Here is a 17255-nt window from a genome sequence, read left to right as displayed (position 1 = left end):
AAAATATAACATTATTTTATTATTAAGGAAATAAATAAAAGAATGAAATAAAAAGGGGGAGGGTTACCCCAACCATGGTATACTATTCCCAGTCCAGGCATATCAGTGCATGTTCATATATATCTCTGTTGTAGTAAACTGTGACTTAGAAATAGTACATCCAAGTATATTTGATTTAGTTTTTGTCCTGTGAATCGTTTTACCTCCATTGATACAGGTAAAGGTAATGGAGTAAATCAGCAATTTCAGTTTGATTTCAAGCTTTATTCCTCTCAGTTTACATGCACATGCTATTTTCTAGGGTCTGTTTGATAGAAATTTGTTTTTAAAGCAATCAGATTCTATCTAATTTTCTTTAGAACATCTCAAAATACAGTTCTAATTTTTAATTCTCAAAAGTCAATTGCATATGTACACACATTTGCAATCTGAAACCTCATCTTGGACCCATTCCATGCCACATGATACTGCTGTTGATACTAAACATTTGCACATGTCCAAACAAATGGCCGGGCAAAAAAAATTTCATTGTATTCGCAACAATAGAATCTCTGTGGAAAATATTGTTTGTAAAATAATTATGATATTAATGTTTCAGTATATTTCTTGCTTTTCTTTGACTTCTTTAACTTTGGTAATCTCCAAGATATACGGCTATAAAAATTGTCATCAAAGACTAAACATTTTAGTCCCAGTAATTTAAAATTATCATCTTTTGTGCAGTCGTCTCTACGTTTAGTATTTACCAATACTGATAAGAGATATGGTTTTATAGTTTGTTTCCCAAAAGTTAACTGATGGTCAAAGGCATCAGAAATTTTACATCCTGGGTAAATTACAAGTAAACTGGCACACTTCTTCATTATGTCCTTAACTTCTTTAGTTACAACTGAAAAAAAAAGCATCACATGTTCAATAATTCTGATACTTTTTGTTATATCTAGAGGTGTTTTGTCATGCACATATATAATATTATCATTTGCCATTATCTGTTCATCTTTGGCTAGTAACAAAAATTACCTTTTGTAAAATGTTAATCATATGAAACAGGTGAGTATGGAAAAATAATGTTTAAAATTATCCAGTTCATGAACCAAAGTATGTATATATCATAAACTTAGTCCTCTGTGCATGAATTTATCATTTATTATTATGCAAATATATCGTTTAATCGTCAATTTTTTTCTCTCTGTCTGGTATGATTTAACAAATATGGCTGTTCATTAAATGCTGTGTTTTGAAGCCTAAGTTTACCGATTGTCACCTTATAGTAAACAAATAACAAAAAACATGGGTATTGAGCACGTGTTTAACATTTACAAATAGATAATTGTTTATTTTAATGACAGATCCATGCGTATTGCGATCACCAGATTTTTACGAGGAGGGTTATGCTCAGGTCACTATGCATACAGAAATTATGTTGGCGAATTGCTTCCTCGAAGGAAGCAATTAAAAATAAGTTAACTTCTTTTAAATGTGGACAAATTAAAGAATTTTCCTCAGAAAAAAGTATATGTTGATAGTTGTATGATGAAAACCATCTATCTAGTTTTAAAAAACATATGCATAATTTTTTTTGATTTAAAATGTCTTATGACTTTAATATGTGATCTCAAGATTCTATCATGGGAACAAGGATCACAAATTATAAGTTTAATTAATTCTTTTAAATATTTTTTAAACATCTTTTCAAAGATCTCCAAACTACCAGCCAAAAATGTGTACAAGTATCACACTTACATTGTGCTTTAATAATAAACTGTGAATATCAGTTAAAAATGTAGTGATGAATGGATGCACAGACTAGAAATTATAATGCCCATAAATTAGGCATAAAACCCCATCTATCTGTAATGAAAGCCCTCATTAATATCCAACAGATTTTCTATATCCAACATGTCAACTATAATGGAGATTGTTACAGACCATATTTAGCTATATTTGAGTATATATTGTGTAAGAAGAGTTACGTTTTTCTTTAAGTATATATATAAACAGTCGGAAGTGTATTTTCCACTGGATAAGTCTTTTATAGGGAAAGATGACAGAGTGGTGTTATTCACCAGTTTGACATATGTGAGACCTTTTTTCTGAAATAGTCACAAATTGTAAACAGAATATAAATTTTCAATGCGATATAAGTGTTTGTTATCTCTGAATTTTGTATGACTGTCTATATTTCTGATATTCTTTTCTTCAAATAAGTATTTTTATAATTTAATAAGATTTTACCAGATCCATATTTAATAATATCCATAGTGGCAATATTATAGCCATTGCTTTTAAGTGCATCTTTAACTTTCTTAGCTCTAAGTTCATCTCCATCATCATAAAGAATCAATACATCATAACTGTAAGAACCTGTTAGAAAGAAAATGACTTTCATTTAGTATTGTCAGTTTAATATTGAATATAGTTTTGTCAACTGTTTAGATATATATATATACTCACCTTCTAAAAACCTTTTTCCTGAGGGGTGGTCAAATCTTTAACTAGCTGCGAAACCGAATAGGCCGCAAATAGTCAAAATATATCATAAGGACCTATGAGCTACAGTGAGTCTTCGGCAGCTAATCGTTAACTTAATTTTTGTACATTTCAGAATTTATTTTGCCTTTCACCACTTTTTAATTAAAAGCAGTTTTTATTCTATGTTTAAAATGACTTTTACACATGTATATAGGGGCAGTGGGGGTGCCTAACCTACTTTTAGCAATATTTTTTGACTAATCACTTGACTATTAGACTATTAATTGGTTTTTTTTTTGCTTGTCTCTTTCAGAAATTTGTCCCATGCCAGATTATTTTTAAAAAATAATGGACAATGACAGATGTTGAACTACGAGTGATGTGAAAAGCTGACTTAATCCTTTAAAATGAAATTACGTTTTCACTCTTTTCCTAGTGTTACTGAATTATAACAAGAATCTTTATTGAAATTATATATTTACAATGAAATATTTTCTTAACATATTTACCTGTACAACTCAATCTGCTAAAGCAAGAACAATGAGTTAAAATGCAAAAAGCTTTTCCTGCACAAAATAGAGCTATTACGATAAATGCTGCCACTAAAACACAACCAATAACTGCCAGTATAATATATGTCACATAACGTGTTGTAAATTTTGGATCTGAAATATAAAAATAAAATTCTCATTGACACTGACTTGACTATTAGTAGTTCAGTTTCTCTTCAGAAGTCAATAAAATCTAATTAAACTGTTCAATTCTCCAGAAACTATAACAAATTTATAATTAGCTCCGATATGTATTGAGAAAAGTTTGAATTTCAAAATTATAGTACTGCTTATTTTGTTCAGGAGAAATGACACTTGAATACTTTAACATTGTTACTAATAGATGAAAAACCTGCTGTGCTGTCATTTTGAAAGCCTCTGGTTTCTTTATGTTATGTTTAAATAACTCTAATCTAATGTTTCTAATTCTAAAAACTCATAATTATATGCAAAGTTTGTTTCATTCAATATTTTGAAATTGGACACTCAATAATCACTAGCACCTGTCCATTGAGTACTTTTAAGATATATATGATCATATATTTTCTATAAGTAACCAGCTGGCACATCCCTAATTTCAATTATTGTAATAGACTAAAGTTAGCTTTTTTATTTACATTTTTAAAATAACTTATGAGGGTTATTTTTGAAGGGCCAACAATTTTGTATATACTGATACTCTAATTTTCATGTATGTTTATAAACTATTTGCTAAATGAAAATGTTCAATAATCTATAACCATCACTACTGACATTATCTAAAATTTAACTATTTACCAATATCAATTAGCGTAACATTGAACCGTCTGACATTTGTGCCTTGATTATCTTTTACTACACATACAAATAGATAATGTATGTCATCTTCTGTCACATGATGGATTGTCAGTTCAGATTCTATATTTGTTACATTTTCCCTGTAAAATGTAGGATCATAAAGCATTAAATTAGCAATGCAATGTTGATGAAAATAAAAATTAGAAGATAAGATATAATTGCCAATGACACAACTCTCCATCAGAGACCAAATGACATAAAAGTTTATATATAAACTATAGGTCACCAAACAGCCTTCAAAAATGAGCAAAACCCATACACATAGTCTGCTTGGGACAGGCACATACAGAATGCAAAATGGTTAAACATGTATGCGAGCGCCCAACCCTGCATCTAACCTGGGACAATAGTGCAACAGTACAACATAAAACATGATTTTATTTGAACTTGGAATTATTTTTAATTTAATATGGAATTTGCATAATTTCTTGTGTTTAAAATCTTTAATAAATTCCATGTTTATTTGGTATTATAATCTTTTGAGTGGTTAATAACATATTTTGGTAAGATAGTGTTGTGCGTAGCACAGTACATTCTATTAAAAATATATTATTTTCTTTGTAGTAAATAGAAACCGTTGTGCGCAGCACAGAATATTTCAGTACAGAATAAACATGTAATTTATTAAAAATTTCAATAACAAGAAATCAAGAAAATTCCATAATTAAAAATATTTCCAAGTTCAAATAATAGCCTGTTTTATGTTGTACTGTTGCACTATGTTTAAGAATAGAAACTGGCAGACATGAACGAATTACCAATGTATGTGGTAAATATGAAATATTACCTCGACATGAGAGGATATGTTTATATTGTAATTCAAATTGTATTGAAAATGAAATGCACTTTCTTCTGGAATGCCCTATTTACAATAACCTCAGAAGAGATATCACTGATTATATAAAAAAATACCCCAGTTTAGATAGTTTAAATAGAAATGATCTTTTTTCATGGATCATGATTAATGAAGATAGCAGATTTTTATCTATTTTATGTGCATACCTTGATAAAGGCTTGCAACTAAGAAAATCAGAAAATTAGTAAAATACTCTAAAATATATCAAAATTATCTGCCCTTGACCACTGATCCTTTCTTCATGCATTTGAATTATTATTTTATGTTTCTTTAATCACTCTGTAATGTTTATGTCATGTTGTAATTAATGTTATGCTCTTAATGGGCCCTTTAATTTGGAAAATAAAAAAATATTGTATTGTATATTGTATTGTATAGTCCCAGGGTGCAGGAATTTCTCACTACACTGAAGACCTGTTGGTGACCTTCTGCTGGGTTTTTTTTCTATGGTCAGCTTGTTGTCTCTTTTACACATTCCCCATTTCCGTTCTCAATTTTATGTTATAAGCACAAATGATAAAAATTGGTTAAAAAAGGCTTTATTCATCATATTAACAAAGCAGAAAAACAAGCAACAAAAAAAACCTAAATTGGATGTAGCAGAGTTTTATATATATCCCTACAAAAAAGACACTAAATACATATCTAACTCTGAGAGAACTCACAGTTACTGATAGCTAGTTTAAAGCCAATATCAACTGACAATGATTTTATATTATCTTACTTTTCAATGACAAACTGAAACAATCAAGCAAGGATAATACAATAATACAAAGTTACAAACCTAAAGCAAGTTTGGTATAGATGATTGAGTGTTGAAAAAGTAAGATAATAAAGCAATGATTTATTATCTTACATTTCAATGACAAACAATCAAGCAAGGATTTTATCTTACAGTTCAATGACAAACAATCAAGCAATGATAATACAATAATACAAAGTTACAAACCTAAAGCAAGTTTGGTATAGATGATTTGATTCGTTAATTATCTGCCCTTTGTGTTCCCAGGAAATAGTTCCCTTAATGCCCTCGTCACAACCAAAGTCTGCTCCACAGCTTATCATACGTCTCTCATTCTTGTGTACTGTTATTTCTTTAGGCGGTTCATATATTAGTGGTTCTCTTCTTTTGCCACAACCTTAAAAGAAAAAAAAGCAATGAAAATTCAGCAAAATATAATGGGGTGCCAAAAATTTCATATTAAATTAACATTAGTTTAAACATATTCATTAATAGTGGATTTGAAAACGAGTTTTGCAACTTATATTAATCCCTTTCTACTTTGCAGCTGCGAGTGCTGCCTTACAGCAGCATTAGCCTGCTCTTTTTCGAAATCTACAAGGGTGTCTTTAACATGCTAGAGATATGGCTTTCTCTTAACGGGTTGGCCTTTTATCATCCCCTTCCGAGGTACTATCATCGTTTCCCCAAGACCATACTCGCAAATGGTGTCAAGGGAGAGCCTAAAATTCAGTCCATGAATTTACATCCCAGAGAGGAATCAAACCAGGAACTTTGTGTTAGTAATCCCATGCACTAACCACTACACCACGGCTCTCTGGGTTAGCAAATTAACATTGTTAAATAATTCATAACCTCCCACATGTTAGCAAGTTCATATATGTTATATACCACACACCTACATACATTGGGGAAAGAGGAATCAAAGAGCTTACAGCAACCAGATGGTATAGTTTTTTTTCTGTTTACTTTGAGGTATGATTCTTTGTTGTTATGATTTCAGCAGGTAATATTGTCGAACAGAAATCTTTATAGTTACTTTAACCTTGACCTTTAATGAAGAGAATTAAAATACAATGGGATCTTTCTATCATGATATATGATCATATATCCAAGTAAGGTTGCAATACAATATGAAGTGCATGAATAAGCATTTAAACAGAACTTTCATGAACAATTGTCTATTTTGTTTCACTGACCTTGACCTTAGATGTTATGACCTTAACACAATAGGCATCACACTCTAATTACTTGTAACCATAAACCATTTAGTTTGCAATTGAATAAATAAATTGATAAATGACTCTGGAAACCATTTTTTCACAAATTTTAGTCTGATTTTATAACCATAACCTTGACTTAATTGTAGAAACCTCTAAATCAATACAGACATGACTATTTTCTTTATACGTGACTAAAAACTATTGGATTTGGCAATATCCTGCATAAATTTTTGTCAATTTTTAGAGACTTTGTAATCTCAACACTAGATATCTTATATAGTTTATAAGATATCTCATATAATTTATCAGATATCTTATATAATTATCTTTATAAGATATCTCATAAACTATATAAGATAACTTATAAACTATATATGAGATATCTTATAAACTATATAAGATATCTTATAAACTATATAAGATATCTTATAAACTATATAAGATATCTTATAAATTTTATAAGATATCTAATATAAAAGTTGTTTATTAGATATCTCATATACTTAATAAGATATCTTATAAACTTAAGAAGATATCTTAAAGTATATAAGATACCATATAAACTTTATGAGATATCTTATATAACATTTAAGATATTTCATATAACATTAAAGATATCTTATATATATATATAATATATGAGATATCTTATAAAAATGAAATTATATAAGATATATTATATATATTAAAGGAGATATCTTATATATTATATAAGATATCTTATATATTATAGGAGATATCTTGAAATTCAAATAAATAGTAAAACGGCTTGCCATAGATATACAATGTATAGGGAAACAAAACTATCAACATACGTAACCAAATGTCGATCCATGTAAGATTATTATCCAATGTAAGGTTTTAATTTAGCATTTGGAAACAAAGATGTATAACAGACTGATGGACACACAAGTCAAAAATAAGTCAACATAATGTAACCCCATTATGTATGTGTGAGGTATAGAAATAAAAGGATTGTCATTTCATTCAACCCCGGGTATATTTATAAGTTTATCTGAATTTTACTTGACAATAATGTTTGCCATATTATCATATAATGGACAAAATTGGTAAACAGAATGTTAGATTTTAGAAGGGATGATGATTTTGATATTGTATGATGTCAGCCATGTAGTTGAGAGGAAAAATAAAGAACTGAAGAAGGCCAATGGCCGAAACTTCTTGAAAAATTGGTTTATTTTATATACAATTATTTAAAGTATGTTCCCTATTGGAATTTTGAAAAAAAGAATGACATTATCATCAATTGATTACTTGTGTGAGTGGTTGTCACCAAACACTTGTTCTAGCATGTTTAGTCATACTTACGATATAATTTCAATTCAAAGCAGTGTTCAGTATTATTTGAAGTACATTTATAAAATCCTTCATATTCCCCAGAAGCATGGTTCAGTTGTAACACACCATCTCTTACTTTACACTTAGTAAATTCTGGAACATTATGGCAGAATTTAAATGGAAAAGAAGTCCAGTTCCCATCATTATATTCCCTGTAATGCCATTTGATCAGATCAGTAGCTCCTGAGGTAGGACAATAAAGGTCTTTGTATTTGTTTACTCTAATATATTCTAACTTGCAGATGTTTGTAGCTGAAACAGAGATATAAAATGAATTGATGAATTAGCTCATCTTTGTTTAACTTTTACTTTGACCTGAATCACATATATATATATGACAAAATTATTGGCAGATACAAACTTATACTATAAATTCCTTTTTTGTTTGACATACATATTACATTTATTCACAATGCCAGTTTTTGTTGTGTTAAGTTAGTTTAAAACTATAATATCTCCTTGAAAAGAGACATCAACAAGAATTCAGTCGTTAAGGTAGTCAATGCTGGTGTTCAATACATTTGACCTTAAAGTAAATATCTCATTTTTCATAGCATGTGCTGGTAAACCCACTCAACACTCATTGACTCAATGGCATTACACCTCTCTAATAAGGAAAGTTGGCTCTCACCATCAAGATAATAAACATATGTTACCAAAAAAGTATATTTCACACATATATGTATTAACCTTAATGATGTTTGATGCTAATAAACATATATGAGTCTAAAATATTGTGTGGAAAATATATATATGTTATTGGATAATGCTGTTACTTATATCCAAATATAAAGTGGAAGATTTCAAAATAAGGAAAGTTTGCAGTTTCAACATTTCACTTTGAAACACATAAATCCTAAAACAAATATATATGCTACAAGTAGAATATAGTTATTTTCTGTTAAACAAAGGCTAGCTGCAGGATCTTTTCTATCAATTGATACAGTTGTTTTTTATTTCATAATATTTAAATATTTCTTTAATTATGGTCTTTTACTGATAGATTGTTAGTTATATTTCATGCATGTTTAGTTCATGATTGATTGATTGTGATTTGCTAAATGTTCAGTGGCAAATATTTCATACATATCATACATATAGAGTACAAATCTTAATACTGACCATTTGGACAAAATGATAGAGTGCTATGCATAAAGCTTGTGATTATTAGTATCATCCAACATTGTTCCATTGGCTGTTTCACATCTGAAAAAGGATAACATGAAAATCAAGGGAAATTTAATTTGACATCAATGATATTTAATCACAATGAAAACACTAAAGTGCAATAAAATCAGAACTTTAATAAAAATATATTTGGTCACTGATAAATATCTCATAACTCAAACAGTATATATGTAAGATACCTGTAAGATCGTTGTGGGGCTCACATGGAAGGATCCTATCCTTTTTAGCCCACCATATGTTGGTACACTTTCAAAACTGATACAATTAATATAGCTCTGCTATGAGGGTATTTTCTTTAATAATTTAATAATACTTTGTTATTGTTTACATAGACATAGTACATGATATATTGTCGACTCTTATATACAAAAAATTACTTACTTAGTCCCACATAATACTTCATAAAATGAACCCGTTTGATTCGTTACCTAAATTAAACGGGAATTTTTCCAGTTTTATTTCCTTGTTTGCTACTTTCATTTTCACTTTGCAAATGTAACCTTTAACCTAAAAATGAACTACATAATTTACAGAATATTTCACGGACGCATAAGATCCGTATTCTATGTGCAGAATTATTCAAATATAGTCCAGTCAATCTAGCATAAATTTTACCCTATCCCGAAAGTAATTGCAACAGAAGATTTTGAAGTTGTAATCTTTAGCATTATACCCCAAATATACACAGAAAAAAGTCCCATAAAATCTAACTTGAGGAAGACTAAAAAAATCACCATTTAAAATTCCTATGGAGATTTGCATTGAAAAGGGAGATAACTCTTACAAAAAAGACAGAAATATCAATTAAAATTGATACAAAATTATATTGTTACCGCTTCTGTTCATCAGAATGTATTTATTCTTGATTTTTTAGCGGTCTTTAGAGTATAACAAACAACTCTATAGGTGTTTTCATATCTTTAATCAAGCTATAATCTCGTTTTCGTAATTCATTAGTTCACCATTTATTGAATTTTTCAACATGTCAAGGTAAAGAATCGAAAATTTAATCAAAATAATTAAGCATGTATTCTTCTTTTTGTGGTTTAAAGTTTCTTAAGATAGGTAAGTTGCTGAAAAAATATAATATGCAGGTATAAACAATAGCAAATTTTCACATTATTTTTTTTTAAATGGTCACAAAGCTTCAAATTTGCAATTTCTTTAATGAAAAATGCACCAAAAAAATAAAACTACCCATAACATTTCGGTTTTGTACATTTCATGAGTAGAAGATTATATAATTTAGTCAAATACAAACTTACAACCCCATCAAAGTATCATACTTTACCTAAATTTCAAGAAAAACAACCAAAAACTAACCAAAAAAGACTCATTTGTGTAAGAGTTATCTCCCCTTCCAATGTTAATTTCCATAGGAAATTAAAAATGTTGATTTTGAGTTTTCCTCAAGTTAGATTTTATGGGACTTTTTTCTGTGTATATAAAGGGCATAATGCTATAGATTATAACTAAAACATTTTCTGTTGCAATTAGTTTGAGGTTAAAACTTAGTTTGACTGGACTAATAGTTGATACTGTTCCAAGATTTTATTTATAAATGGACTTAGTTTTTCTGCCAGGAAACAATACATTCATTCTGAGGTTAAAGTCTATAAAATTTTAATAACTTTCTCATACTATTCTGGATTTGTACCAAACTTACACAGAATTTTCTTATATATATACCTTAAGGTATATAGGATTTATTTTTTTCTAAGACAGTGTCTGTGATCAAAAGCTAGTATCTAGAAGTAAATTTTGTTAAAATTTTGTACCTGTTTATCTGTATTTTTCTAATAGTTTTTAAGCATTTGTTAGATTCATAAACTATCCTGGATTTTACCAAACTTGAACAGAAGCTTCTTTATACAATCAAAAAATAGTTCCGAGAGGAATATTTTTATTGATTTTTTCCCAGGATTCTGTTCTTCCCTGTGTTTTTCGGGGTCCATGATTCTTATTTATTTTTAGCTCACCTGGCCCGAAGGGCCAAGTGAGCTTTTCTCATCACTTGGCGTCCGTCGTCCGTCGTCGTCGTCGTTAGCTTTTAAAAAAATCTTCTCCTCTGAAACTACTGGGCCAAATTTAACCAAACTTGGCCACAATCATCATTGGGGAATCTAGTTTAAAAAATGTGCGGTGTGACCCGCCAAACCAACCAAGATGGCCGCCATGGCTAAAAATAGAACATAGGGGTAAAATGCAGTTTTTGGCTTATAACTCAAAAACCAAAGCATTTAGAGCAAATCTGATATGGGTAAAATTGTTTATCAGGTCAAGATCTATCTGCCCTGAAATTTTTAGATGAATCGGACAATCCGTTGTTGGGTTGCTGCCCCTGAATTGGTAATTTTAGGGAAATTTTGCTGTTTTTGGTTATTATCTTGAATATTATTATAGATAGAGATAAACTGTAAACAGCAATAATATTCAGCAAAGTAAGATTTACAAATAAGCAACATGACCAAAATGGCCAGTTGACCCCTTTAGGAGTAATTGCCCTTTAAAGTAAATTTTAACCATTTTTTTGTAAATTTGATATATCTTGTACAAAAATCTTCTCCTCTGAAACTGCTGGGCCAAATTAATCCAAACTTGGCCACAATCATCTTTGGGGTGTGTAGTTTAAAAACTGTGTGGCATGACCCGCCAAACCAACCAAGATGGCCGCCATGGCTAAAAATAGAACATAGGGGTAAAACGCAGTTTTTGGCTTAAAACTCAAAAACCAAAGCATTTAGAGCAAATCTGACATGGTGTTTAAGTGTTTATCAGGTCAAGATCTATCTGCCCTGAAATTTTCAGATGAATCAGAGAATATCTTGTTGGGTTGCTGCCCCTGAATTGGTAATTTTAAGGGAATTTTGCTGTTTTTGGTTATTATCTTGAATATTATTATAGATAGAGATAAACTATACACAGCAATAATGTTCAGCAAAGTAAGATTTACAAATAAGTCAACATGACCAAAATGGTCAATTGACCCCCTAAGGAGTTATTGTCCTTTATAGTCAATTTTAAACAATTTTCATAAAATTTGTAAATTTTTACTACCGGTAACATTTTCCACAGAAACTACTGGGCCAAGTTCATCATAGATAGAGATAATTGTAAGCAGCAAGAATGTTCAGTAAAGTAAGATGCACAAACACATCACCATCACCAAGACACAATTTTTTCATGAATCCATCTGCTTCCTTTGTTTAATATTCACATAGACCAAGGTGAGCGACACAGGCTCTTTAGAGCCTCTAGTTAGTTTTCAGTGTTATTTGTCTACTGTAGTCGTTTCTTGTTTTATTTGTTCCCGGGTTTGTCTTTTGTTCATTGATTGCCCTGCTGCATTCTCTTAGTGTTGCATTTCTTTTGTAATTTAGTAATTTTCTTTTAAACTTGGTCATGAGTTTTATTTTTGTATCAAAGATTTTTAGCTTATTTTTACAACTTAAAACTACTTTAAATTGTATCCCAGGTAGGAGCTACAGAGGCGGATTTAGGGGGGGGGTCCAGGGGGCCCGGCCCCCCCCTTTTTGGGAAAAAAATTGGTTGCTTATATAGGGAATCACTGAAGCGTGACTGGAGCGGGCCCCCTCTTAGGTCAGTCAGTGGGCCCCCACTTATGAAAATTCCTGGATCCGCCACTGAGCTACATCAATTTGTAATTGGAATGTGTTATAAAAACTTGTCCAATGACATAGTTATCCAATAATATTCAGCCCCCTCTTTTTAATTAAAAAAACCATAATTTACAGGTATCAAATTTTAAGATTAAAATTATGCAAGCCGATACACACAAAAAAAAACACAAAAAAACCAAGGAAAACAGCAGCAACATAGTTAAATAAGTGAATTATATTTTTGCTTTATCCTACATAGGCCCTATAAATTGTCTTTTGATGCTGTCCATAAAAACTAGTCCTACACTGAATCTATACTGTGACATTTTGCTTTGAGACAAAAATATTCGCAAAAAAATATTAAAATAAAACATGCGTTTTCAGATTAAGAAAGGGTCTGGGAAAGGTCCAGAAAGCATGACTTTGCATAATTTGTTCTATATAGCTTCTTGGGGCCTAAAGCGGACCCCAAACCCTTCGTTAATTTTGTTAGCCTCGCTGCGCTCGGCATAAAAATGATTGGAAATACTTTTAAAAGCGGCTAGTTACAGCCAAAATTTAATACCGTGTATTTATGCAATACAAATATACACCGTACATGCAGTTATGAATTAAGATGATTTTCCCGCAGAGGATGATGATTAATTCTGGTGGTACATAATGACTTGCCTTTACATGTATTATTTCATTTTACAATGAATTTAAAAATTGTATGTTTTCAAAAATTATTAATATAGTTGTGAAAATAAATAATCAGTCCCTTGTTTTAATGAAAATAAATAATCTTGCTTCAACAGTGCAGAAAAAAAAATCTGTCCTCTTGGTTTTCAAAAAATAACCGATCCAAAGCAAATCCTCCAAAATTTTAACTGGATCGTCCTTTTTTTATGTTTATAATGGGTGTGTTTTGACTTTTGTTTGTCACGCTTGTCATCCTATCTGGCCGGATGATTTTTATAAATCTGCCTCGACACAAAATGAATAAATGCATTCCAGTACGCGACACGTCTACCTAGAATGAAACAAATGTACAGAGTAGAATATGAAAGGTCAAAAGACTTGAACTCATTTTTTTCCTCATTCGAAATTTGATTGATATCATGGTGATAGGTTTTGATAAATATTGTTATGAATAACGTAATAACGCATCCTTAGTTTGATGACATGACAATCAACGAAGAGACAAATAGATCATTTCATATACCTATAATTGATGGATTTGTTGTTGTTGTTGTTGTTTACATTTCCAGCTACAGTGATACCTGACTCTATCGAACCAACCAAAAACTGAACCATTGATATATTCTGATGAGAAAAGAATTAATTTAAGTATCTTAATTTGATATTTCTTCATATGCAATTAGAATGTAGAAAACAACAAATATAAGTGTCGGACAAAGACGTATATTTAGGAGATAACTGTATTGTATTTTAAGCTCCGACGGCATCAATTGGGGATTTGATGGTCGCAAATTAAGTTTACTGGCGACGCGTTAGCGGAGACAGTAAACGGGTATTTGCGACCATCAAATCCCCAATTGATGCCGTCGGAGCTTAAAATACAATATTGTTATCTCCATTCTAATGAAATTGACAGAAAACAACGTTAAAACATGTAATTAAAATCTGTCATATGCCGTCTGCCCTTGCGCGTACGTCCCATAGCATCAATTGTCAATTGATGCCATGTAAAAAAGTGACGTTATCCAATCAAAATGAACGTTACAAACGTTGTTGCATTAGAATGTCCGATTAAGACAAGATAAGGCCGTTTACAAAGATTTGAATGAAACATATTTTAATGTATTCGTATAACATCGAATGATACATAAATTTTATTAATGACTATAGATGTAAATAATCATAACTTGCCCCTGTAATTACGTTATATGCTACGCACGTTTTTTTTTTTCAAAAACAATAGGAGTGCTGATCTATATAAAAAGATAAAATCAAATGATATACAATAATTTCCAACAAAAAGCGAACATGACGAGATCTATCTTATTATTAGCGTTCGTATGTTCGTTATTCATAACGTACACAGAGGGTGAGTCTTATTTTTTTCATTGCCCTTCTCTTCGAGTGTGTATATAAGTAGGACAGGTTTTTTTCTGATTGATACGACCAAAACACAAGGGGCGTCCAGGTAGGTATGGAATCAATGTATCGAATACGGTGGAAATGGTTATACGTTAAATTCGATTTCCAAGAGAGATCATGCAAGCTAATTAAGAAACCCTTGCAACATCCTTTGATGGATCCGTAGGTGGCTTCACCTTGTTGCATGTTCAAATTTCTAATCCTATACACCAGTCTCTCTCTTACTAAAGTGGTAGTACTATTTACATGTTCTCAATCCAGGACGACCCACTTTGCTGTACCAACTTGCATAACGCATGTCGAATACGATTGAAATGGATGTAACGTTAAAACCGTTCCAAGAGAGTGCCACCATGATTCTAGCTGCATGTGTAATAGACTCTTGCAATATTCGTTGAGGGCTCTGTATGTGGCTTGTTGCAAGTTAAATTTCCCCCCTTGGTCAACATGCCGTCTCTTTCCAGTAAGAGTACACTTTTTTACCCCGCCCCCACAAACCCCCATCCAGGACGACAATCTTTAAAAAAAAAACTTAAATGATAGAATAATTAAATGTTTGCTTTTTAAACATTCATGAAATATTTTTCACTGGGCATTTTAAAGAACGCAATAAAACACTCATTATAATAGAGCCAACTGGTATACCTAGAGGAAGAGAGGGTTTAAGATATATTAAAAAAAATAATAGTTTTAACTTACCACGTCCAACTCAATGTGCGTATCCAAGCCAGTAACCACTTTAGAGTTCTAATATGTCTTTTATCATATTTCTATATGTTTGATACTGATATTTAGAAACTTGGTTTTGATGGCTTATCTATTCCATTAATTTATATGCGAGTGTGTGCCCGACCTGTTATATTGACCTTTCTATTGTTGAGGATTGAACGTTGACCTTTGTTTTATCTCAGTTTTGCAATTTGCGATGTCTCATCGACATATACTCCATACCTCCTTCATTTAAAGCAATATGATTTGATTGATGCTTGCTTAATGTCCAGTGGAAAATATTTCATGTATAACGCCTGGAAAAGAAATGTGTATGTGATGTACCAAAGTAGCTACGTTATCTTGTTCTCCATATGCATGTACTTCATAAACAATGTAACAATAGAACATTTTGTAATTCATTCATTGCGGGAATTTCTCGCTACATTGAAGACCTGTTGGTGACCTTCTGCTGTTGTTTTTTTATTTGGTCGGGTTGTTGTCTCTTTGACACATTCCCCATTTCCATTCTCAATTTTATTAATACGTTTATTAATACATATACATTTTAAGAGCACTTTAGCCTTATGTGCTGAGTTACAAATAAATATAATGCATTAATATAAACAACATTTTTATTATTTTTTAGCATGTTGTATTTGTGTAACGGAACCTTGTAACTGTAGACCTAAGTGTGGATCATTTCCAATAGGCCAAAAGAAACAATTTTTTAGCAGAAGTGGACCCCGATCATCATCTTTGCTGAATACTCTTAATGCAAGATGAAGTATACACAGTCGAAAAAGGATATCATAAGGCTGACAATATTACACATGATTTTTGTCATTATTATACATTGTTTTGATAAGTTGAATTGAATTATTTCTTTGTGAACAAATATTTAAAAAAATAAACTTGAGATTTGCTTACTATTTATATGAGGAGACTCCGTATATCTATGTTTTAGAGAGGACTGATCAGCTAATGTTATCTTTTAATTCGAATTACGTATTGAGTAATTATTTAAAATTAATTTATTGAAATGAAGGCTACCCATTGGTCTATCTTCAATTACAACATGGAAATATAGTTATATAACAAACCAAATAGATTCCAAGAACAGTATAATCGAATGGTCAACAAATTATGATCACCGATACAATTGCTGAGGCTATGTAAAATTATCGCTATTTTGTGCATTTTTCCTTTGATCCTTTTTTGTGATAATTTTCATATCATGCTTCTCGCTTGAGATGGAAAAATTATCGCTAGAAACTAAGGAGGTCACGTGACGTTGCTAACGAAATTGACATCGAAATTGACAACGTCGTCATAGGTAAAATAGCGATAAACAGATTATCATTGGTCATCTCAACTCGATTGTTTTTCTCACTTTCGCTGTACCAGCTCAAGCGAGAAAATCAATCTCGTTGAGATAATCAACGATAATCTATAATTATCGCCAATACCTTTTTTTTTAAAAGATATAAGTGTGGACACAGATAAGTGTGATTAGTATGTTTAGGTGTTTGACAGAGTTTTCTAACAAAAACAGTTTTGGGTTTTCCCATAGGGTTCTATATTAAACTGTGTTGC

General features: G+C 30.9%; 1 protein-coding gene and 1 long non-coding RNA gene across 4 annotated transcripts; one reads left to right on the top strand and one right to left on the bottom strand.

Moving 5' to 3' along the window:
* On the bottom strand, positions 1-9729 carry LOC134712231 (uncharacterized). 3 transcript variants are annotated; one of them, XM_063573576.1, is made up of 8 exons: positions 9610-9729; positions 9163-9246; positions 8011-8292; positions 5666-5855; positions 3801-3940; positions 2982-3137; positions 2236-2364; positions 1-889 (listed from the first exon to the last, which is right to left on the bottom strand). In XM_063573576.1, exons 1-8 carry the CDS (start codon positions 9629-9631, stop codon positions 579-581), a joined length of 1314 nt encoding a protein of 437 aa, XP_063429646.1. In that variant the 5' UTR covers positions 9632-9729; the 3' UTR covers positions 1-578. The 3 variants fall into 3 exon arrangements, with proteins under 3 accessions (XP_063429646.1, XP_063429647.1, XP_063429648.1); XM_063573577.1 differs by having other exon boundaries at positions 9606-9689; XM_063573578.1 differs by lacking the exon at positions 1-889 and adding an exon at positions 1782-1851.
* A 5095-nt stretch (positions 9730-14824) lies between these two features.
* Positions 14825-16595, top strand: LOC134712235 (uncharacterized). Its single transcript, XR_010106269.1, has 2 exons — positions 14825-14898; positions 16309-16595. It is a non-coding gene; the product is annotated as an uncharacterized LOC134712235 (long non-coding RNA).
* Positions 16596-17255: the final 660 nt, after the last annotated feature.

This window comes from Mytilus trossulus, chromosome 3 (genome assembly GCF_036588685.1).
Source record: "Mytilus trossulus isolate FHL-02 chromosome 3, PNRI_Mtr1.1.1.hap1, whole genome shotgun sequence".
Taxonomy (NCBI): Eukaryota; Metazoa; Mollusca; class Bivalvia; order Mytilida; family Mytilidae; genus Mytilus; species Mytilus trossulus.
This window is presented reverse-complemented; position numbering and strand designations above follow the sequence as displayed.